Consider the following 26,029-nt stretch of genomic DNA (forward strand, 5'->3'; position numbering starts at 1 on the left):
TGAACACCTTCAAGAGTAAATTGGATGCTTATCTTGCTGGGATCCTATGACCCCAGCTAACTTCCTGCCCTTTGGGCAGGGGGCTGGACTCGATCTCCTGAGGTCCCTTCCAGCCCTAATGTCTATGAAATCTATGAAAGATCACTGCAAGACTCAAATGCTTTGAAGGAGTGGTACATCAGGGCTTTCTTTAACAAGATTCACTTACGCAGATTTCATCAAACTTTCCAAAGTCCAGTGTCCTGTATCTGTCAATGGGTGGTCGGATATACTCGCAATAGTCGCTGCTCTTGACCATCTCCAGCTGCCGCACACAGCACACGTAAGCAAGACGCGTCTGGATCTCTGCCATGTTCAGCACCTGCCAATCAGCCCCAGACACCAAATCAAAAGAATTACAAAACTTTCATTAGCACAATATGCTCTAAATTAACAATGGCCAGAAGTGGGCCATCCATCAAGTCCACTCAACAGCTTAGACATGTCTGCTGAAGCCTTCACACCCCAACATCTTCCCAAGTCTCCCAGGAGCACTCTGCAGACAGTCAGTCAATCTCTATCATCAATGGCAGTGAAGCAATTTTTTTCTAATGAATGTATCTGCAGTTCAAGCATAACTGAGCCTTTAGTTTCAGGGAAATACAGGTGTTTAAAAGACAAAAGGGGCATGGAGTTCTTTCAGGGAGGGGATTATCAATTAATCAGCTTGCTTATCTATAGCCAGTGCCTTACGCTGCCTAAGGTGAGAGTTGGGTGGCATTCGTTATCCAAGTCTCCTACTTCCTGGCCCAGAGAAACCCCACAGTACTCCAGAAGCAACACATTCAACCCACTAGAGATACAGTGCCCTGCATAGTTCCATGGAGGACCCAAGAGCAACATTAATGGGCTTCACAAGGACCTAGCCTTCAGATAGACAATGGTTTTAATGAAGGAGGGCTGTTGAAGTAGGAGATCATGAGGGATTACAGCAGGAGCGCCAAACACGTAAGGGAATATGGATGAAAATAAATATTAAATCAGAGCTTGCTCAGTTTCACTTGATGAGGAAAATTATGGCTGAAGCAGTCTATTGTGCATATAAACATCTTACAATTATTATTACTGCCCAGTACAAAAAACTGTGTAGTCAGCCATTCAGAAACATTGGGATAGAAATGCAGTGAACTAGGCAAAGGTACACAGGGTTTAATTTGTAAATCAGCCAAATCCAAACTTTATCAAGACTTGTTATGTTAAACTAATTTCAACAATGAAAGGTTCTTTTACTCCTACCAAATCAAGGTTACCCTGCTCTATATTTCCTTCCACAAGCATCAGACAATTGAACTTTTCCACAGCACTGGATTTTCCCCCATGCTGGGATTTTGTCTAGCTCTCTACCACCCACAGGCATTGTATTATACCTCAAGGTGCAAGAGACCAGACAATCAATTCCTATTCCTGTTCCTTAGGTAATCAATGAGCAGTTCCTGTCTACTTTCTGGAAATTGTCACAAACGCATGCTTTTGGTACCTTCACTTTCTCAACCAAGGGATTCCATCTCTTCCACAGCAGCCACCAGCCAGATAAACAATCGCCATAGTTGGTGAGGTCTGTCTCATCACGGCTGCCTACGTCGATTGCTATGACCACTTTTGCTCCCATGGATCTTGCAACATCCGCTATTGGGTTATAAAACCACATCATCATTTTCCAACTTTCCACGCTTCTACAGTGCTTACTTGTCTGGTCCTGGTAGCTGGAAGTAGAGACCTGTATTGCCAAGGATCTGAACAGGCTGCACAGTACAATACAATGTAACTGTCTCATTTACATACCATTTCCTTTATACACTTGCACAAACATTTTGAGAGAATTACTTACCAGGAAATAGTGCTACTCTAATTCTGTTCCTCACATTGATATATAATGTTTAGTCATAACTCTCTCTAGAATCCTTCTTCATTCTAACAACTCACTTGGAAACACCAGTGTAAATGTAATTACTAAAAGAGAGGCCTTAGGGGACTTTTACAAAGATGAAACATACATTAGAGCCAGCATCAGTATGCCCAAGCTAAGGTATTCCTGAGTCCCTGCTCCCACGCCAAAGCAAGAAATGCACCAGTGAAACCACTCCAAGAGTCCCCCAGTGGCTACTCTTGAGATTTTGGTTTTCAGGATGCTTGCAAGTAGCTAGCAAAGACACTCCTGCAGTGGCCACACTGTGCTATTTCCAGGTTTGAAATGGGCAAGCAGGAACAGGCATCCAGGGCACACTTGGGAATGTTTTTGCTGGGGTACGCTGCCACTACAGTGCAAAAATACTGGAACTAATTCTGTGGCTCAAAAGACAGGAAGAGTGCTATATGGATGGAGTGGTGCAGATGCAAGGGGACACAGAAGAAGTAAAGGCTAAATGACCAGCTGACAGTTGCATGCAAGTGCAGAAATAGCTACAGATCAGAGGCTAGGATGAACTCAGTCCAGAAACAGCTTTAAAAGCCAAGAGGAAAATTCTGCATAGACTTGGAAACAGGCAGGAAATTAGTAATGGTGACAGGATGAGGCAACACTTCTTGGAGTAGGGGTGCAGAGTGGCCTGGCCACAGCAATCAAGATCCTTTCAGTTTAAGGAACAGGATTTTAAGGAAACCCTAAAAGACAAAAATGAGATGAAGACTGCTCACAGAATAGGGTCTGAGGAGAAGCCATGGTCAGATTCAGAGGTAACCGAGGTTTCCAGAACAGTTATGCATAGCAATAGGCACACACCTTCACAGGACTAGTTGAGATGCTTATCCAGATCAAAACTAAACTCTCCCTAGAGACTGAACTCTTACATCTATGTGACTGAGCAAGCCAGTACATCACGCCATCTTGATTCAAACCCCAACATCATCTTCAAACACTCTAAAATCTCAGGATGCAGTCTGGCAGGAAGGACAGAAGGAAAGGTAGCTAGATTAGTCATTCCAATTTCCAGAAGTTCATCATAGATTTCAGTATCAAAGCCAGATGTCAATTCCTCCAGTATTTTAGGGGTATTTGTAGTACTGTCCCTTTTGGGCCAAAAGGGGTTTTTTTTTTTTTACCAAATCTGAACCCAGTTTTCCTTTGCGATTACCCTGATAATTTAGTTTGCTCAAATTTAGGGTTTTTCATTAAGGCACTCTCAAATTATTTGTATATAAACTGTATATAAACTGTAGTTGTAGACTGCATGTTGCAGCGCCTCAAACCGTTTCATTTTGCTTTTCAGCTGATCTTCCTGGACTCCGACAATTTCCAGGCTGAGATGGCAAAGCCCTCTGGAGTCCCAGAGTTCAGAATAACCACAAAGAAATATGAACTCTCCTGCCCATTCAGGGTTCAAATGACAAACTCCTTAGTATTCTCATGATCTTCTGAATGTCCAGTAAATAAATGTTTCTGCACAGCATATGCTTGGACCATTTCAATCAGTTTTTGGCAGCTAAACAATTCGGTCCTCTTCCATCAGACCTACTGTTCTGCAAAAGATCTCCAACAGAAAACAGTCTTCCTCGGTTTCCAGCTCCCAATCACTCTGTTCTCCCTCTCAAACAGCTCCCAGCTGACCCAAGCTGGCTCTTTTTACCTCCTCCAACTCTACCCAACACCTGCTTCAGGTGGCATGTGATGGGAGGTCCTGACTGTGGGGTTTGTACATACCATCACAACAAGGCTGGATAGGCATCTGGCTGGAGTCATCTGACCCCAGCGCTCTTTCCTGCCCAGGCAGGGGGCTGGAGTCAATGATCTGTTGAGGTCCCTTCCGACCCTAGCATCTACAAATCTATGAATGCATATTGTGCACTGCATATTGACTACTGCATATTGTGGCAAGAACTCTGACGTTCTCTCCTAAGCAGATATTTGGTAATGCAACTAAAGAAACATACACTGTGTACATCTCAGGGCTTCATTTGGTTTTAGGTAACAATGGAAAAACACTATAATAGGTAAAACCTGGCATTGAGCTGAATTAATCTTTAATCTTGGTTCAACAAATTAGCCTGCTAGAGTTAAACAACAGAATACTGAACGTTAGGTGATTTTTTTTCTTTTATGACAGAACTCAGTTTGCATCTTGACACCAAGAGAGGCTACTGTTTCATCATGACTGCAGAGTCAGACTTAGTTCATATTTCTACTGTGTTCTTCCAATAAATTCAAGATAAGAGGCAGACCATATGTTTGCAATTTAATTCCTCCCTCCTTCCTAATACACATTAGAATATGCTCTAGTAATTAGCCTGAAGTGTTATCTTTGAAACATGCCTGGAAAATAAATGTTCCATCACAAAAGGCTTTCTTGGAAAAGCACATAAAAAAAGCAAAAAACACAGTTGGCCCAAAGGACAAGGCAACTTCATAACCATTTTGACATCAGAATCATCTGCAATCATAGAATTATAGAAAATTAGGGTTGGAAGGGGCCTCAGGACGTTATCTAGTCAAACCCACTGCTCAAATCAGGAGCGTCCCCAACTACCAAGGCTTTGTCTACCTGAGTTTTAAAAACATATGGTGTCCAGACATATGGTTCTGCAGACAGAGTTTTACCATCTGTCTTCTCGGTGAATTGTACACAACTTCGTTGCACCCCTACCTGGAAGATTGTTGATATAACCTCCATCCATCAAGAGGTGTCCATCCTTTGGATCACAGAGGGGAGGCATGTAACCAGAGAGAGACATGCTGGCACGGACGTACCTCCAAAGAGATCCTACAGGAATTAAAGAGAGGGAATGGCATTCATAATGATTTAGAATGAGAAAGATGAGCAGAGATAGGGTGGCTTAGACGATTTGGGTGATTCTTGGAATTTGATGGTGTCCTGAGGGTTGATTTACAGACTGTTACTAAAGCAGCTTGGAAAAAGACTGCTCAACTCCAAATTCAATAAAATATTAAGAACATTTTATTTTAACCATGATTTTAAACTCTTCTGTTGCATCAAAACTTCCATCAACAAGCACCAAAGGACAGGGCTTTTTCAAGGGACCAATGAGTGGTAGGAATAAAGTCTCAAATATAGCTGGAGAACATTAAACTGCAAAGGATAACATATGCAGCAGATACTTCATCAGCAGGACATCATACATGGACCTTTTTTTGGCCTGCTCCTTTGAAGTTTACCAATGTTTAAGGAATTTAAACAGCTCCAAGGACAATTCTGTAAAGATATGCAAGTTTGTTCCATACTTTGCTGTTAAAAGTTCCAAAACTACTAACTGTGACAGCTTTTTCCATGAGGCTATATCATCATACAGTAGAAACTTGGCCTCTGTTACCTATGTACCCTCTGAAATCATTCAGATTAGCAGTCAGTTCAGCAACTTCAGCCACCTACTTAGGCAGAGAAATTACACTTGCAGCATCAATCTGCTAAAGAACAAAGAAAAGAGCTCTATGAACTTCTCCTAACACAGGGAATTCCATCCCCTGCATAGCACTGGATCCTTCCTACCAGATACACTTTGTACACAGAGTACAAGTGGAGATAATTAGAGAGAAACCAAAACCTGAAACTCCCAGAACCTTAATGATCCACCTCAGGTAGCAAACCAAACTACCCCTGAGCATGGATATTTTTTTAAAAATAACTAACAAACACTGGAAAAGCCAAAACAATCCCCTCCCTTCTGGTTCTGGCCTTTTCACCGAGACACAATGCTTACATTATAACCAGCTGCAAGACTGACATCATACTAGAAATACTTAAGGAAAACTGGATAAGGTCTCAGGATCCACCTTATAACCGTCGTCATAACCATTAAACATTTCCACTCAATAAAAGAGTGCTGGTACTTGGCAATAATCTTAGTTGTTTCTTCAACATTTCTGTTAATAGTACTACAATGAAGGCATTATAACCTTTTTTAAAAACCTCTTAGAAATTGAGAGATTTAGTCACGCAGAAACTGACTGGATCAGATTCCTACCAAATGTATTGCTTTAAGGCTCTTCTTTAGCTATCTTGTCCTCCTTGTAATTCCTTTCCCAAACAAGGTTGCCAAAAATTGCCATTTGTACTTTGCATTTCCAAATAAACCACTTCACACTAAAGGGCATATATTCATTACATACTGTTAAATCAGAGTTGCCATATCACCTCTACAAGCTCATCTCTCCAAAGTTCTCTCTTTGTGCTGCATGTTTCACACCTGGCTGATACACTGGGGTGCAAGAAATTTTTCATTTAGAATTTGTTTTGTTTTTTAATAATAATTTCTTTTATGTGGGGAATGGATTTACCAGCAGGTTTAACCTGTAACTTAATCAAAACTAATGCTTATTAGCATCAGTGCTGACAAAAAGTTTGTTATTCATTACTGCTGGTTGCAGATTTACTTAGGATGTCTAGATTGGGAAAGTTTGGCTTATACCTCATTTCTATGAGAGAGATATAAATGTCTCATCTATAGGATACAACCAAATGTTTCATCTATAGGATACAACAAAGCAATGGGTAAGGTGGAGGTGGTGTCTGGCGTTTCCCTCCATCTAAAAACAAGTCAGAACAAAGGCTGAGGGTTTCTTTTGTTGTTACTTTAAAAAGTAGTCCCTTAAAAGAGTAAATCTCATTCTCCAATGCCAGCCATTTGAATTGAGAAAACTGGCACAATGCCTAGGGAAGATGTCCTTGCAGAAGCCAACATTCATAAGAGGCTGCCTATTGATTTTATAATATGTCTTTATAACCAGTATTTCAGAGATGGGCTGCTCTATGACATTAGAGACCCCTCTATGAACAGCTCCCACAAGATAAAATCCCTGGTTTTGAACAAACACTCACCATAAAATCGATTTCAATTAACATTAAGTGGTTACTCATTATGTTTCAATGAATGGAAAGCAATCCATATGAGAGAAATGTTGGCACTCAAGAGACCATTTGGCTTTCACTGTTAGAGAAATGTAGAGCTGGTGTACTCTCTGACCAGCCCAGAAAGAGCTCGGCACAATGCCTAAGTCCCTTTCATACCCTTCTCCCAGTGCTCTCTTAAATTAACTCAAACCTAAACAAAGCAGTTCCTCTGCCTTCCCACGCTCCTAGAAACTTTGCCCCTTGTCTCTCTCTTGAAAGACCATACCCTTCCATTCAATCCCCAGCTTTACACCAAAGTGTCTCTCTTCCATATAGCTACCTTCCAACCGAGCTGTACACACAACAGAAGGATGACAGAGCCCCTTCCCAGCTGGGTCTGACACCTGAACAGGTTTGAGTGGCCTCAGAATTAATAGGGCAGAACACCTTGTTACACAGAAACTTTCCTATGACATCATTTTTTAATTGCAAATCTGGATTCCATTTTCCAGAGGAAGGAGTGAGAATCAGATAGGTAAGTTTTAATGAGAAAAACAGCAAATGGCTGAAGTGCCTCCGTACAAACAATCAGCACACAGATTTCACCATTTCTTTTCAAAATGGAAAATCATCTGGCCAAGGCAGGAAATAGCATTCTTTTGAATAGTGGCTAAACTCTTTGCTACTCCACAAGCAATCATGTTGGAACACTCTCCAGTTTGGTCCCCCTGGTTTGAAAGCACACTCATTTCTTCCTTAAGGGATTTAAGGAAGACAATGACTTCACAGTCCATTACAACCCACCTGATACTTACCAACCTCTGCACTTCAAAGATAATAATGAGTAACCCTCTTGAATGATCTTGTTCTTCCATTATCAGGGTTTTACTGGATCTCTCCTGTCTCCTGGCTACCTGAATTTCTTTTATACCTTTTACTTGATATCACCCACAAGAATTCTTGCTTCTCGCATATTTCCTGGACCATCACAGCAACAACATAAAATTACTGCAATACTATATTGAGAAGGGTTTTTATTTTAAAGTTCACTACTTTAAAAATTGATTCTTATTTATGCAATAAATTTTTGCATTTCATAGAAAACTGAAAGTTTTACAGTTGTATCAACTGATGAATGTATTCCCCATGGAGTGAATCATCCTACCCATTGCAATCTCTCCCAGAGGAGTAAAATCCCTTGTTATCTGCATGCAACTATGGGTTGTGATGTTCAGCATTTAGCACTGAAAAGAAAGGAAAATTTTAAAAGATGGGCAGGAACGAAACAATACAGGAACCAAAGCTTGCACTGAGACATTGCACCAGACTCAAGAGACCACTGCAGATAACTTACCATCTGTATGGACTCTCATTGCTGAGGCAGTGATGTCTGTTGTGATAGTAAAATAAGGAATCCAAAGATCCTGTAATATAGGAAAAGGCAAATTAACTATCATCTGTTACCCTGGGCTTAACCTGAAACCCAATTCTAACATGGGAATTGAAGAGACATTTTCATCTTGATGCACAGAAAGCTATATACAAATCCCTGATGATGGAGACAGATACATAAGCCTGGTGTATTTAAAAATCTGGCACTAAAGCAAATATTTTATGCTGAACAAACTGGGATGAAGATCTATATTTCTTTCTGCTGAGGCTCACAACAGATATTCAAACTATCACCACAATTACTCTGCTACTTTTCTTCAAGATATGTTGGGTAGTTCACTCCAAAAACATGCTCATCCAGTGCACTGGAGCTGGAAAGCTTTCTGTAAAGATGGGCTTCCTGCTCCATCCCACATATTTCTTGTACCCTTAGACAAATGTATAACGGGGAGAGCTGCCATGACTTGCCTAGAATAGATGCAGCCACCTAAGAGGGCAATAGTTACACAAAAGGTAACATAAACATAAAGTTTGCTGGTATATCAGTGGAACGTGGCCATAACAGTGCTGACAATGGCAATTTTCGAGTCAACGGTCCAGAATACTGGCAGTTTAGAGACTAGACCACTGGGGCACCAGCCTCAATTCTTGCTCTTATCTTAGGACAGGAGGCACCATGTATAGGTTTCTCAAAAGGTAGGATGGGGATCAGAATGTCATTTTGATCTTGAAGAGATCTTTACATGTTCCAACTTAGCTAGCAATTTAAATTGCTTGTGAGAAGGTCCTGGAGATGAAGAATGCCTTCTTCTCTCTCAAAATGTGAATACAGACCAGTTAGTTAATCTAACGGTGCTCAGGGAAAAAAGGCCCACTTTCCCTTTTGGAGAGGAGTATACAGATTGCTTGAAAAGATACCTTAACTCAAACCCGCTATCTAGATCAGCGGGTTATTTTCTTAAAGGACTTGCATATTGTCTTTGAATCTTTTTCTGATATGCCTGTTGCAAAGTTGTAGTGGGTCTGGAGCCATTAATAGGCAGAGCTACCCCAAAAGATGGGCAATACTGGTAACCTGGAAAGTATGGTACTACTATTAGTAATACTAACTACTTAAGCTAAGCTATCCATGATAGAGAAGACTGATGAGGGCATATGAACTAAACACATACCAGCTCCAGCTCTCAAGCAAAACGTGGTGTGAAGGAGCTGATGGACAGCTAGTGCTGCTCTGCCTGTTATGACATCAGCTGGGGGTATGAAATAGGAGTGGCATGCTCTGTGCCCAGTACCCATCGATTTCAGTGGGTCAGATTTTTACCCTTCCTGGGTTAAAATTCCATGCAGTTATGCTAGAGGACATTTCATCCATATACAGTGAAGAAACATGCTCTATATAGAAGGAATATGCTCTACCACAGCAGCATGAAATTTTATTTTTAAAAGGGTAAAATTCTGACTCACTGAAATCAATGGGTAGTGGGGTACAGAGCACACAACTCCCATTCTTTCCCTCCAAGCTGAGGGCCTGGAACATAAAATTCTGGGTCTCAGATATGCTGGGTAGGCAGACAGGCTCCAAGAGTGAAGCTGATGAGTACAGTAATGTGACAAAGAATATGCTTGCAAAAATCCGTATTTATCCCTTCTGGGTCTCTGATACTTTACAGCAACACCAATGACAACAGAACACGTCTTAAACAATAACCAATGAGAAGTGGATGCCTCAGTAGAGGAGAGTGTTTAAAGAGTAAACAAAATACTGTACCAAAAACTTTGGGGGTACTTTGCAAACCCTTGTTTTAAAGCAAGATTTCAACGTGAAAGTGCTCCTTCATGTGAGCTTCACAGTTACATTTAAGAGATGTTCTTTAAACATTTCCAGTCTTGTCCGTACACATTTCCAGTCTCTGTTTCTTTACTAGAATAACCAGTTAACAAGTGCTGACAAAGAAAAATTGCATCCGTTTGTTGGGCAAGCGATGTGTCTGTCTGTTAAGAAGTGATAATGGGGCAATCCAGTTCTCTCTGTCAATTCCTGTGGTTGTAACAGCTGTCATATATAGTAAAAGTTGCTGCAGTCTCTTCCTTTTTCTCCCAAAGCTACCCTAAACTATTCTCTCTCACTTTTGGTGGAAGTCTCACCTCTCCTGACACAGGTGTTTCTTCAGACAATGAGACAGGGCTGCAGGATTCAGCTTACAATACCTGGTACGGGCAAAGCTAACGCACCCTCACCCAAATATGTTTTGCTTTATGCCACAAACTCGGGTATTTTTTACACATTTAGCACAAATGAGTCACAGTTTTAAGTTCCTAAAGAAGAGACTTCAATAATAATGCTATGTATGGAAGAAATATGCTCTATCACAACTGTATGCAATTTCACCCCAGCAGAGGTAAAACCCACTGAAATCAACAGGAGTATTGCTAAGGATTTCAACAAAGCCTGCACTTCCCCTTGACCTAAGTATTTTTGTCTTTATTCCAGCATCCATTTTTCTTCAGAGAAATGGTGCAAAATTGGGCTCCAAGAGAAATTCACCAGGTACTGTACTTACAAGAGGTGCTGCTGTTGCCCCCACAGACCTGTTAGGTCCTATGGCAACCCAGGTCAAATAAGCAGTCAGGGTCTATTCAGCGAGTAGCCTGAACCTGGTGTAGCCTTTATTCATGCTACCAGCTAGGTGATCAAACTGGCTCACAACATGGATAATGCAGGATTAAACACAAATCTAAAGTGTGTTTCTATTCCACTCTTTCTATAACTTAGAAGCACCCATGTCAAACCCATTGTCCACACATGATCAATCATGTTGATACTATATACCTCCTAATTTGTTGATTAATAAATTTACTTAATTATAACATTTGTACAAACCTTCTCAGGTATGCACTAGGTTTTGGGTGTACCATCTTGCATGCTTTTCTTATGTACTATGGCAGGTTGTACTATTTCTGTCTATCCCAGGATGTCCTTGACCAGATTTCAAATGTTGTGATGCACTGGTGCTTTCCACAGAACTTTAGATTTGCAGATATGAATGCTTACTGCTCTTGACTTGCCCTATGGCCTACAGGTGCTAGGTCCTCCCAGTTGTAACAGTCTACAGAGAACAGATAGTGCTCAGCATCTCTTGGAAGGTCTGAGCAATTTTACAGAAGCAGGTGCTCCATTCACTTTAATCTGATGGAGTAACATTAAACCTCCAGTCACCAAATACTACACATTTTCCTACCAAACAGTGTTTAAACCAAGTTTAGAAGCCTGGTGATATCCTAGAAATGTAGAGTTGGAATGGGTCTAAAGGGACATCTGGTCCAATCCCCTGCACAATGCAGGATGAGCTATTCCTAAATCATTCCAGACAAATGCTTATCCTGTTAGGCTAGAACACCACATTTTCAACACAAATTATTATTAAAGGACCAACAATACAATTGTACAATACACAAACTAAAAGTACTAACCCTAAAAATCTCCCCATTTAATGGATGAACAACTGCTCACTCATAGCCCTATTCATTCTGTATAGCAAAACAGTATTTTATTTTTCAGGGATGAAATCCCTTTTCAGATGTGACTAGTTTCACTGGTAGCTTACAGAGCACTAGCAAATGGCAATAAAAAGGTCACTGAAACTGTCTTGTAGGGAAAACAAACAAACAAACAAACAAACAGAAAAAGCTGATTGGACAAGCTAAGCAATAGGACAAAACTATTTAGCGGTTACATGGTCCTGATTCAGGCTCCTTGCTAACTGGATTTATTTGCAATCCAAACAAATTTTGCCCATCACAAGTGGTTTTTAAATCTATTAAAATGACAACAGACCAATTCCTCCTCCCAGGCTCACATAACATTATGTTAATAGTTGCAGCATACAGAAGAAAGTCAACCCAAAGTCCCTAATTCCTTTGTAAGTATAGAAGTAGGTTTCTCTTATGCAGGCTAATAGAACGAGACCATTTTTTAAAATACATTTGGCAAATAAACAAGTTACCTCTATCTGTTTATCTTTGAAGATATTGCTGATGCTGTTGTTAAAAGCAGCTCCAGAGAACATGGAGGTTATTGGATACGTCAAGTCCAGAATGGTCTTAAACACTGAATTCATATTCTAAAAGGACAAAAACATTGTACAAGTGAGCCATGTACTGAAACTGCACTGTAATAGCATTTACTATAAAAGACATTCTCTTCCAACATTAAAAATAAAACGACGAGGACAAGAGAGGTACTCTGCTCAACCTAGAATTCTTTAAAAAACAAAGGACACAACAATGTAAGTCACAAATAACAACGGTTGCAGAAGGTATTATGGATCAAAAACAACTTCAAACTCTGTATCTGGTTTCTAAGAAACAGCACATAGTTTCATTGTTGTCAGAGACGGAAGAGACCTCAATAGATCATCAAGTCCGACCCCTTGCCCTGGGCAGGGAAAAGCGCTGGGGTCATATGACCCCAGCCAGATGCTTGTCCAGTCTCCTCTTAAAAGACCCCCAAGGCAGCGGAGAGCACCACCTCCCTTGGAAGCCCGTTCCAGATTCTGGCAACCCTTACCGTGAAGAAGTTCTTAAAACTTTACCATGCATCTGTATTACCTGGCTCATATTGACACAAGGTATCTAAATATGCAATTTCCCAATTGCTTTGTCAGTTTTAAATTAAGTTCTCTTCCCAATTGCTTTGTCAGTTTTAAATTAAGTTCAAAATTATTTACTCAGTTACATAATATTAATAATCCTTCTTTTCTCAAGAACATAGGAGTGTATTAGATGAAACTTTTCCCTTCCATCTTTTTTATACAATTTAATGAATGAGGTTTTGGTAGTCAACTGGGAAATTTTAACAGGTTTTTATTGCATCAACCAGGTCTCTATGACTGCAGTCTATTAATGACGAGCAATTAACACCTAGCTGCCTTTTTACTCTAGTAATGGCTTAAGAACAAGAAAAAATTAGCGTACATCATTATTTTGATTTGTCTCTATGCATATACTACCTAACAGCTTTAGGAGAGTGTGCTCAAGTATTAAATAAAAGTGCCTCAAAACCAGGTCATCCAAAATTTGTTAAATAGGGAACCTAAATCAGTCTAAAAGCTTTAGCACAAAGAAAATGGTATTTAGAAAGCTGTCAGCTTCATGCAACTCCTTACTTTAGGCTTAAATGGGATGAAGAGAGTTTGCCAAATATAATTATGAACACAGCGGTCATGGCTCCAAAGTTATGTATTGTTGGTTTTGTACTCAAAGGCTGCGTCCAGATAAGCACGGACATTTTGCTCTCCACGGACAAGCAGGAGTGGCACATCTTGTCCCTGGGGAATGCCTGTGCCATGTGTGCTCTGGCACGCAGCAAGTTACCCTGGGTGGGGTAGGGGAGGCTGGGGCCAGCAACTGTGCTGGCTTCAGCAGCCTTTCCTGGGGTCCTGGGGACCAGAAAACCTGTAGCCACAGTGTTCCTGCAACTAGGAACCTAGCTAGCAGCTGGATAATGGCTCCAGTCGGCCAAGCTCCAATTTTGGGTGGTGTGCACCGACATCGCGTGTGCTGTCCCGTTTTTTCCACACAGTTTTTTTGACTCCAAGACCTCCAAGGGTTTTAAAAACAAACAAACAAACAAAAAAACATGCTGCAAGGTACAAGCAGAGGGAATGCCTGAATGTGCGGTGTGTGGCGCTGCAGATGGGACTGTGGCACCACATACTGTATGGCCGTGTTCATCTGGACGCAGCCAAAGTAGGGATTCAGCCTGTTATATGCAACACACCCAGTGAAACCTTCCTAACACTGCAGTACTTTCTATATGAAAACAGCAGGGAGGAGGGGAGAGGGAGCAGGGATTTAAAAAAAATAATAATAATTAACGCTCAAATGGGACATTTCGAAAATTTATTATTAGGAATGGCCTTAATAATGCAGCATCTTCAAACTTTCCATTTACTTAATGTGCACTGAAATTATGTGCATAAGGTAAAGTGGAAGAAATGTTTTAGAATTAATGGTCATTAATTCTTTATAATATTCTTACTCTACAGAATGATAAATTGTTCCTTTGACAGAAGCTGAAGAATAAAAATCTTCCTCAATCCTAAAAAGAACTCCTTTTTTGAAACAGCTGCTACCTCCTACTGTTCTTAATGAAATTGAAGCTAAACGGTACACACAGCGTCCTTCACTTGCTTCTCATAGGATCCCTACTATACTACCAACAGCAGTAGGGGCCATCACTTTACCCTGAGAGCCCCTTGGCTCCACTGCCACTAAAAATAGTGTCCATTCTGAAAGAGGACATCTTTTACTTGTATACAGCCACAACAGGCTCAATCTTAACTCTTATAAAAGATAGCAGCCTTGTGAAAAGATGGCAATTTTTCATAAGTCACAGAAGCATAAATGCCATTGTTCATCCTTTTTTAAGTATAACTTCTATCTATTAAAAATAACAATGACCATTAATCCTAGAAATTATTTGCAAAAGCTACTCATTGCACTGAGAGCAGTGGAACACAGAGGATGCAGAAGGGTTGAAGAAGGGAGTGAGTGTGCATGGTACTGGTGCCAGGATATAAACAGAAGACAGAGAAAACTGAAATATATTCTGTCTACTTCCTTTGTTCTGGAGATACAAAGAACAACTGCAAAATCAGTACCACAAGCCAGGAAAAGTAAGAATGGGCTGGCCAAATGGACTTCAAGAGAAAAGATGTAAAAGAGAAAGATTTAAAGCTGATGTCATTTGTCTTAACACTATTAGAAATGTCACGATCATTCTTTTTTGGCTTGTCATTTAATGCTTATGTGTACAACTTTAATAATTATAAAGAAAACACCAAGGCAAGCAAGACATTCACAGAAAAAAACTAATTTAAGAAGGGTTGAAAGCTGAGACTATGTATTAGTTACCTAATGTAAACTGTATTGCAGGGACACTGCAATGTTCCCAAAAGGAATAATATAAAGGCAGGAAATCCAGACTTACAGATTTAATTACAAAGAAATCTGAACAAGCTGAAGTAGGCAAATGTAAGGTAACAGCAGCAAACCTAGCAGTCACAGCATGATGGGGAGAGACAGAGAGGAAAAATTGACATGTATGTAGAAAACGTGTCTTTAAACTCAGTTTAAGATATTCTGGGATTATATACACCCCGAGAGAGTTCATTATTTTTCAGCCTCTGCTGAAGTAATTACTTTCAGTTATTTAAAAGTACATACAGGCACTATAGGACAATGTTAAAGTTCCACTGGTGCCTTACATGCTAATTTCCAGACTCGAGACATGCAGATCCCTTTTAAGCATAACGTTATATCCAAATTTCTTAGCTTAATTATGCTAGGTTTGGGGATAATTACAACATCTAGGTAATGCATTTTACTCGAAATGACTGAGATGAACTCTCTACTCCACCCCCACATTAATATAATTTTTGCCTGAAACAGCTGAGTAGTGATGTTATCTGCTTGTAAACCACTGCAACATAAAACACACTCTGTATTTCAAACCTCCCTTGTAGCATCCCAAGCTCAAACATAACACCACTTATTTTAAGATAGGAAAGCAAAACAAATTTTGCTTGAAATGGATTATTAAAAGAGCACCTCAGCCTGAATTAATTGTCGGAGCAGAAAGAAGCTTGAGAAAAGACAGCAAACAAAACCCACAAAAGGGTTTGAAAAGATTTAAAAAATGCAATTTAAAATTAATGAGCTGAACTCTCAAAGGCAATAAACCACACCAGAGCATGCACACATATATGTTAGCTACTCATGCACTCCTTCAACATCCCAAGACATAGCTGTTGGCAGAGTTATTTATCATTTGTTTACATACAAGCTGTTACTATGCTGGGATGCTTTTAAAACTCTATGGTTCACCTTAAAGATTCTTTGGCTTGTATGCAAAAGACCTGAAGCGATTACAATGCTGCCTATTCATGTCTGACTGCCAGCTCCCACTACCTGTCAGCTTTACACAGTGTCACTCAATGGGACTTCTTAATAGTTACATTTTTCCATCTCCTTTGAGTAGAAGGAGTTCTTGTTCCCTTTTGTAGCCTTGCCTGGCATGCATGCCAACATCATTTGGCAAAGCTTACATAATCTTCTTAGGGCTTGTGTTTGTTTACGTGGCTTTGTACTTGTATCTGTTGTTGTACAGGAAGATCTGGCATACAAACAAAATAAAACAGTGTAGGATGTGAAGTGATTTACAAAATGCTGTACCTACTAACTAATTATCCTCTCCTTCCTAATGGTTTTCTGAGCCTCCCACAAGGAAAACACCACATGTGAACACCAACCAGTGAACGTGACACTCATCTGTGCTAGCCACTGCAATCCTCACTTAGCTTTCAAGGGAAGAGCACTGATCAAAGAACATAAAAACATCCCTTCAAGCTATGTCATAGCATTCAGTCCCTCTTCCATCTTCTCAGTGGCCTCCAAGGGCTGTGGATTTAAATTAAATCCTGATACTTCAGCATTACTCAATAAACAGAATGCTCTTTTCCTGCAACAAGGTCAATGGGTTGTGATGCAAAGATCTCCCAAGACAGTTAGAGAAATGGAAATAGCCTCAGTAACCTGTGAAACAGCTCTTACTATCCATTAGGATCTATCTGCATATCAGTGAGGACCAACCTTTTTGGCAGGCATACCACAAATTAGCCCTGAACCCTGCTTGAATGCTACTGTGATCCCCTTCCTGATCTGCCGCTCTGCTTTCTGCTGCCTGCCCTATCTGCCACTGTGCTGTGGCCCCTCCCAAATCTGTTGTATGCCATACACAGAGGTTGCCTGTGCTACTTGTGGCATGTGTGCCACAGCTTGGCCACCCCGGCATACATGAACCTACATGCAAGGCTCTGTTGAGCAAGCACCTAGTCATGGCTCTTTCAGTATCTACACTTCCAACATAACAAATATTTTAACTACCAAATTCATGGACACAATATCAAATCAGATTTTCTTCTACAGTAAAGTGAACTTCAAGTGGAGCATTGCTAGTCTGAATACATACAGATATGTTATTCTCAGTTAAAAAGTGTGTGGGAACCTGTACATTGTTTTTTAAATTTAGAGACAACAAAACTAGTGGAAAAACAGAGATAACTGATCTGGTCTACAAGTTTCATACCACTGTGCTGTATAACATATAAAAACTAATTATTTACAGCTGTATTATATTCCAAGATCCCATCAAATTAAACTATGCTTCCCCGGCCCCCCAAGCGTCCTACAAGGGGATGCCAATATCTAAAAATATCTAAAAGCTTTTTTGTCCTGCAGTCATTTTTCATTTGTTTTGGTGATGGAGAAACAGGTTGAAGGTATTTAATTCATCACAATAGAGGCCATAAAAAACAAATTATTCCCCTGAAGGCTACAAAAACCAGGGTATGTGGTTCCATACAAAAAGCCTCTAACCAGCAACTTTCACTAGTAATGGGAACTGGAACAGCAGAAAAATGGTCAGTTCCATAAAAGTGAGGCTCTCAAATGTTTTTTATAAAATAACAGGGATAGGGAAATGCTCCTCTCCCAAATACTTCTCCTTGAACACATCCATCTATCTGATTCTTGAATATTTAGCTACCTGGACTCAAAGGAGAGAGCATCAGTACCCAATTTCACTTTTCCACACTTGGAAGCTCTGAGGTTGCTTCTCTCCGTGATAGGTTTATGAGTGGTCTCTCTTTGGGGACAAGGCATTTCACAAACTCCCCAACAGCACTTGACTTACTGATATGATTAACACAGTCATTGGTCTCAATCTGAAATATAGCTGCTGTAATTCGTGGGGGAGTATTTTGAAAACCCAGTCTTGGAAACTATATACAATGCTAAAAACCGTCAGCCACTTTGGGTGAATATATGGGGGGTTTCCACCAGTTCATGGGGCACAGCAAAAAAAGATTTTGCTGGATCTAATTTCAACAAAAGCTATCAGCAGCAATGGGTTCAGCAAACAAACTAGCCTCCATTCACCTAGCTGCTCTCTGAAATCTTCCCAAAAAACAGATAGTTGCTATTTTACAGAGAGAATGGTGTTTGTCAGACTGGTTATAAAAATGCCAAGCAAATCCTCAAAACTCTGTACTTTCATAATAAGATGCAATCTGTACTTTGAGGTTTGTTTTATTTCCTAGTTTTTATTTGCTCCAGGCATAAGACAGTTCTGGATAGAAAGTATGGCCAGTCCACATTTGATTAATAGAATGGCACCAATGCAATACGATATGACATTGTGCATTAATAAAAACAGAATAAATCTACATAAACAAGTTAAAAGACTATCTAATTTGAATGATAAATGGCATTTGACACATATACAGCATCTCACAGACTGCAGTATCACTGTTCCACAGCAGAGCAGCCATAACCATGTTACATGCATAAACATGACTGACTTTTTAAAAAGGTGCTGTGCTGTGTGCTATTTTAATTCAAAGGTGTTTGTAGTCCTTTATGCAGGACACAACTGCTGAGAGGCCCAGAATTTTAACTTTCCAAAAATACTGAGCTTTGAGCTAACATTTAAAAAATTTATAGCAAGTTATTGAACAGTATATTAAACTATAAAATTGTTCACAACTTCTCGTAACTCCCTCACATATTCCAAAAAACAGCACATCCCTCTGGGGATGTTCCTCTAAAGCCAACTGCTTCAGTGATCACCGAACACTGTGAAATACTTGCACGGTTAGAATAGGAAAGACTGGAAGAGCTAAAAGCCAAAAATGGAGCCAAAGGATGACTAAGATTACTACAGTCCTTCAAGGAAGGAAAAAATGATTTGAGGAATTTTATGGGTTTCATTATGCAGGTCAAGGAACTCATTCTGCTGGAAGTAACTGAGTATGAATTTCAAAAAAGGTAGGAACCCCTGATGTCTGCTAAAAATTAAAAAGTGTTTATCCATTCAAATGAGAGAGCTGGTTAGTGGGCCTGTTCGAAGTGACCAGTATTTGCTTCGGATTTGGCTGATTCGAGGAACAGCAATTCAATTCAGTCATTCAAATCACTGTCCCAATTCAATTCAGATGAATCTCTGAATCAGCCAAGCCAGGCCCATCCCCCGACCCACTCTCCCAGCCTGGCAATGGCTGCCCCAGCTCCCAGCACTTTAAGAAAAAAAAAAAAAAAAAAGCTGCGGTTCACCAGGTACTGCTGGGCAGGGGGCAATCCCTGTTGCCCCCACTGCCCCATGCTGCATGGGGGGCTCTGCACAAGCCCCCAACTCTCCCTCACTCCCCGCACAAGCCAGCTCCAGCTCTTGAAGAAAAAAAAACCCCCCAAAAACCCCCAGGACTCACTGTTCCTGCTGGCAGGGGGTGATCCCCACTGCCCCATGCCATGTGGGGGCTCTACATGAGCCTCCAAAGTCCCTAAGCTGCTGCAGGAATGGTGAGTACCAGGGCTTTTCTCTTTTTTTTTTTTTCTTAAAGGGCTGGAGCTGGCCTGGGCAGGGCACCCATGGGCGGGGGGGGGCCTTGGGACAGAACCCTTTATGCAGCGTGGGGCAGTGGGGGACAGCAGGGATTGCCCCTTGCCTGGCAGCACCCAGTGAGCACCGGGGCTTTTCTTTAAAAAGAAGCACCAGGGGGGCAGCCATGGTGGGGCTGGCAGAGGTTCCCCCATGGTCCCCTCCCCCACCCCTAGTACTTACCACCTTGGAGTCACCTGCAGCTCCCTGCTGCAGCCACCAGGGACTGCCTGAATCATCAACGTTCTCCAAAACTTTGCCAAAGATGTGGAGAGCTTTGAATCAATTCTGACCTTTAAAATGGTCCCCTGATTTGATTCAGATTTGGAGATTTGACCACTGCATCAAACCAAATCTCCTCCAAATCGAATCACCACCTGAAGCTTCGCACGTCCCTACTGGTTGGACATGTTAGTCTGAAGCCAGGGTAGTTATGTACCTTATAGATTAACTAAAAATATGTACAGAGCATAAGCTTTTGTGAACTCAAGCTCACTTCATCAAATGTCCAATCAAAGGAGACAGAGAGAGGGAGGGAGAGGATAATTATATATATAAAAATGCACAAACTTTCATGAGCTGAACCTCACTTCATCAGATGCTGTGACATAATGAACAGAACAGAGAATAAAACTATAATAAATTACAGCCTCGAGGCCAGGAACGTTTGTCACTTGGGTTGCACACAAACAGTGCCTAAGACCGAAACATACCATTCCAATTATTATTTATGCAGTCATGACTCTTATGACAAATGCATCCCAACCCACAGCTTGTTCTAAGTTAGATACAAAAGGCATATTATTATGGGTATATCTGCAACATGCCTTTTCCAGATGTCCCTTATCTCCCTATTTGAGTCTCACAAAGTTTAAAAGGAACCATTAGCTTCAATCCATAGTTTCATAGATGTAGGGTCAGAAGGGATCTAAGTAGATCTTCAAGTCTGACTTCCTGCCCTGGGCAGGAGAGAATACTGGGCTCATATGACTCCAGCTAGGTAATTGTAAAGCCTCCTCTTAAAAGACCCCCAAGGTAGGGGCCAGCATCACTTCCTTTGGAAGTTGGTTCCAGATCCTAGCCACCCTGACTGTGAAATAGTGCTTTCTAATGTCCAGCCTGATCCTGCTCTCAAACAACTTATGGCCATTATTCCTTGTTACTCCGGAAGGTGCTTGGGGGAACAGGGTCGCTCCCATTCCCCCCGGTAAGTTTATAGATGGCCACCAGATCCCCTCTCAGCCTTCTCTTGTGAAGGCTGAACAGGTTCAGATCCCATAGCCTCTCCTTGTAGGGTCTGCCCTGCTGCCCCCTGCTCATGCGAGTGGCCTCCTCTGGACCCTCTCCATGCTGTCCACATCCCTCCTGAAGTACTGCACCCAGAAGCGGACACAGTACTCCAACTGTGACCTGACTGGTATCGCATAGAGGGGGAGGATCACATTCTTGGCTCTGGTTGTGATGCATCTGTGGATATATGACAATGTGCGGTTGGCCTTACTGACCGCATCCTCACATTGGCAGCCCATGTTCATTTTGGAATCAATAATGACTCCAAGATCTCTTTCTGCCACTCTGTTTTCGAGAAGGGAGTCCCCTAACCTATAAGTATGCTGCTGGTTCTTACTGGCCAAGTGCAGTACCCTGCACTTGTAAGTACTGAATCCCATCCTGTTCACATTCACGCCCCTCCCCCCCACCGCAACCTGCTCAGGTCCAGCTTAGAAATGTTATCAGGTCATTAACCTTTTCTTTGGAGAAAAAAAGTCAAAGTGGACACGGGGAGTTTATTGTGCAAAATGTTCAAATAAATGGGGGGGGAAAAAAAAAAAAAAAATCAGATTATAATTAGCTGATCCCAGAAAATAATCAAAGTTTTTACAACCAGTCAATTGTTGCTAATGCTATGGCACTAATGCAAATTTCTTCTCTCAACATCTTATTAATAGAATAATTAATTCCCCATACAAATTAAAAATAACAAACTTAAGCAGTACGCTGACAGCTATGTTTATCTTAAAAAAATATATATAAACGTGAAATTTGTTTAAGTCACTATTTTCCTTCTCAATCCAGTACCTATAACCTGGAACATCAGAACTACATTTCACTTTTGATATTTTTTGTTAATTTATAGAATTATTACCTCAATCAATCACTTCCACTTAAAAGACGAAAGCATGTGAGAGTGAAAGAGAAAAAAAGTTATGCAAACAGAAAGACATTTGTTCAGACTTGGAAAGAAAGTGTCTTAACACACAAAAAAAGAATAGTTAAGATACTCATAGGCTAATATGCACTTGTTCAAATAACATCTCTAATATACACTGCAACTCAGCATGAGTCCTGCAGTCCTCAAAAACCCAGATAGACCTAAACTGCCAGTAAACTGGTGGTAACCTTTAAGTACTTACAGTTCCCTGAAATCACGTGGCTTTGTTTTTTATTCAGCTATCATTTTTAACTTACTTTGCCTCTTTAGTAGAATCTCAGCATCTATATTTTCTAAATGCCTTTCAAAGGTTTTCCAGGACATGGAGGGTTCTCTTATTTCTGCCTCCTGCATTAGGCAAAGATCCTGAGATCATTGTGTCAAATTCTTGTCAAGATTGTAGTGACAGCCTGGATGCCTGTTGGGCTATTAAGATACTGCCTGTTTTCATTTACTGGTTTGGAGGCTTCCCTTTATATTCAAGCTCTAGTACTATGCCTAAACTTGCTGCATAAAAAAGTACTAATTTGTTCTCTTCTTCAACTCACCACCCACCTCAAAACTACCTCAGCTTCTTCAACATAACAGTAAAAAGAGAGAAAAAGAAAAGTCATGGACAGAGGGAGAAGGTGGCCTGCTGGGCAGAGCAGAGGACCAATGCATCTGGACAACTGATGAAGTATAAATTTATAATAAAGCATGCTTGTGCCTGTGGGTAGATAATCAAGTCAGGCAGAAAGCCCTAAGAGCACTCCATTTTTTTAGATTTGGTGAATATATTAAAAAATAAAAACACTAGCTGTCTGATTTATGGAGGTTAGCTCTGTACAGAACTGCTGATGTGCCTCATGGGAATCTTAGAGAAACATTCCAACAGGCAGCAGCTCTATCTGTAAGAAACATCCTAGACTCTTCCCCCATAGCGTCTCATGCCCCACAGGACTGTAAGCTTGTGCATAACCATCAGCAGCCTCTCATCACTAATTGCTAAATTAAATGTAGAAGAATTATTTAAATTTTCTTATTCATCCACACACACACACACACACACACACACCATTCTGACTTTGAACTGCTCTCTCTGCTGACATATGTACTATGACTAATGTATAAACTATACTAGAAGCAGGAAGGAATACTTGGACACATATTCCATGGTCTTACCATTGCCCATTGCCTGGCTTTGATCCTCATTTGATTGTAGCTGCGCTCTTCAGCATACAGAGCACTCATGAAAGCACCAATGGAAGTTCCTCCAATCATATCCACTGGGATGCCTGCTTCAATCAGTGCCCTGATAATCCCTACCTGGGAACACCCTCTGTGCAGTAGGAAGGGGAAAAAAAACAAACAAAACAAACAACACATGATCAGACAAGTACAGGTGTTACAAGGATCACACACAAACAATTATCCCTCAAAGGAAGAAAATCAGTCAAGAAAGCACATCTTCTATGCATGTATACAAACTGTCTGTGACAGCAAGGTAAGAAAAAGGAATTAAGAAACAGAGAGGGCATTAATCTTGTGCCTCTTATCAATACAGGATTATGGCCTACAACTTCAAGAGCTTTGTCCAATATAGCTTTAAATATCCTAAGTGATGAAATGAGTGCCACTTCCCCGAGGAGAATATTTTACAGTCTATAAATCTCACAGTTGTAAAAACTTCCTTTGCTCAATTTCATCCCAATCCTCCCACTGCCCCTTGGGTCACTCTAAATAAATCCTCTTCCTCCTTGATGTTTACATCCTATAAATACTTGCAAACAACTGGTCAGATGCTCCTTCGGTGTCATTTGCTCACGCTATACAGATTTCATTCTTTCCATCTACAGCAATCCCTGCCAGCTGCTGAAGTGCTGAGATGCAGATTCTGAACTCAGTTATGCTGGTGTAAATGTATTTTGGATTTCTACTGAAATAACCAAGAGCAGAAGTTAGCCCATTTATCAGTTCCCTGAATTCTGTCCCTGCTTCACTCTTCTTGGGTAGGTGATGCCCTATGTGCCTGATAGCAATGAGTCTCTGAGCTTGCAGACCTGTGCTTCAACCTGAGGTCTCAAATAAGCAAATGACAATGCTTTTCCTGTGGAGTGAACCCTACATTGTGGAACCTGCTTCCTGCTTATGTCTTTAACATATTTAAATCAATGTGATATGAAAGTTAAGGCTTCTCTCTCTCAAACAGCGCACTTAGAAAGGCACTGCTGGCCCTTGATCTCCTTCCTTCCCTTACAAGCCTTTACAACTGGACCCCTCATTGGTTTGTGTGTGTATGCACATACAAAGAATGTAGTTTCAGACTATTCTTCTGAAAGTGGTTTCCTCTGCCGTACACTGTCCTGAGCTCTTGAACACTAAATAAATAAAATAGTTATTATTTCTATAGTAGGATTCACCACCGCTCTGCCCTACAATGAAGAGCACCCAGGTAACGATACAAATGGGATTTCCTTTACACTAAGACAATACACTTTAACTAACTGCTAAAGCAGCAACAGGATTAGAAGCATCTTTTTCAAGCAAGGGTATGTCAAAGAAAAATGAAAGGAGGGTGAGCTTTGTTGCTATGAAGGGGATTGTGTGCAATCTCCCAATTCGAATAATGCTTAATTCACATGAGGCTTGCTAGCTGATGCTTCCAATCCCTGACCATCCAGAAGAAAAAGCCTAAATGCAACTTTAAGACTGAATTGATCCATACAAGAAAAAAACAAACCTTGTGAAACTTCAACAGTTGGCTTTTTGCTGGCCTCTTCTTCACAAAGCAGCAGCACATGTAAGCAAGGGCAATCTGCCAAAGGAAGCTGCATGCAGGAGTAGGCAGTCTGCCAAGCAGCACACATTCCACTACGCTCGCTAAGACAACAGCATTGCCCTACATATGCGCATATACTCTGTCCCCCTGTGTGTGCGCGCATGTGCATGCATGTACATGTGCATGTGTGCACAGAGATGTTATTTAAACACATCCATACTAACCTATGATTATTTTTACTTTTCTTTACATGTGTGAGCATGCGCATGTGTGAGAGTATACATACATGGATGCACACACATGCACATGCAGAAATATGCATCTCCAGAGAGGGCAGTCTGTATGTTTTAACATGAGAACTGTAAAAGTTTGTGTCAGGAGCAAGGCCATCTACTAACAATTAACAATGGTAATGAAAAAAAATACAGATGCAAGCAAGGCAGTGATAGCGTACCTCTTGTAGGATCAGACATAATTTCACAGAGAAGCCATATGGTGCCAGGGCAATGCTGAAAGTGATGCATGATAGTGTAAATGTGCAACATGACCAATGTGCAGACTGTACCAAAACTACACAGATTTACAGTGCTGTTCGTGTACAGTACAGATGAGCACTAGCAACACCTTGCTTTCCTGGACATTCAGGGTTGCTGATTACTCATTACTTCTGTTGAGATCAATGAGAGCAGTGCATAGTGTTATTGCTAGAAATCAGACCAGCAGTATTGTTGATAAGTACAGGATACATGTATACTACAGAAGGTCTATGCACTTCCCAAGCAGCTATCTTTAATATAAACACAATTTGTAAGTGTCCAATTCAACAATGCTTTTCCTCTATTCAGATCTTATACATTATTCCCCGCAACGACAAGTGCATATAACACTGTGTATAACTTAAAATATCCTTTCTCTCTCGTACACTGAGCTTCCATGGGTTTATCCAAAAGAGTATCCCTAATGAATGACTGTCCTTCAAGTGAGAGGGGAAGTGAGCCTAAGGGTTAGAGCAGAAGTGTCACAGTAGGACACTTCTGCACACGTTTTAATTCTGCCTACTCACTAGCTATCTTGGCCAGATCAAGTTACTGACTTGACTATCCCATGTTTCACCTTCCCTACAGCAGGGCTGCAATGTTATTATTTATTGCTCTTACCTCACCAGGTTCATATTTACAAGATACTTTTAGGTGCAAAGTTTTATTTTTTCTTTCCCCAATAACAATAATTCCAAGTTAAATCATGCCCTTTTGGGGGGAAGGGCTAGAGCAACTAGTGATATATTTGCAGTATAAACTTACCTCCTCAAAACATTATTCAGCCCCTGAATATAGTTCAGGGTTTCAAAG

The 26,029-nt window shown here is 40.8% G+C and overlaps 1 protein-coding gene across 3 annotated transcripts in view; it reads right to left on the reverse strand.

Moving 5' to 3' along the window:
• Positions 1 to 26,029, reverse strand: part of PNPLA7 (patatin like phospholipase domain containing 7) — a 257,027-nt gene that overhangs the window by 23,705 nt on the left and 207,293 nt on the right. For all 3 annotated transcript variants that reach the window (XM_019540522.1, XM_019540520.1, XM_019540521.1), the window contains exons 27-32: positions 23,084 to 23,240; positions 12,215 to 12,331; positions 8,173 to 8,242; positions 4,617 to 4,733; positions 1,517 to 1,665; positions 209 to 361 (exon numbers count right to left, since the gene is read on the reverse strand). In XM_019540522.1, the coding sequence (XP_019396067.1) occupies positions 209 to 361; positions 1,517 to 1,665; positions 4,617 to 4,733; positions 8,173 to 8,242; positions 12,215 to 12,331; positions 23,084 to 23,240 (763 nt within the window). The remainder of the gene's footprint in view (positions 1 to 208; positions 362 to 1,516; positions 1,666 to 4,616; positions 4,734 to 8,172; positions 8,243 to 12,214; positions 12,332 to 23,083; positions 23,241 to 26,029) is intronic.

This window comes from Crocodylus porosus, unplaced genomic scaffold (genome assembly GCF_001723895.1).
Source record: "Crocodylus porosus isolate Cpor-Errol unplaced genomic scaffold, CroPor_comp1, whole genome shotgun sequence".
In the NCBI taxonomy this organism is placed as follows: domain Eukaryota; kingdom Metazoa; phylum Chordata; order Crocodylia; family Crocodylidae; genus Crocodylus; species Crocodylus porosus.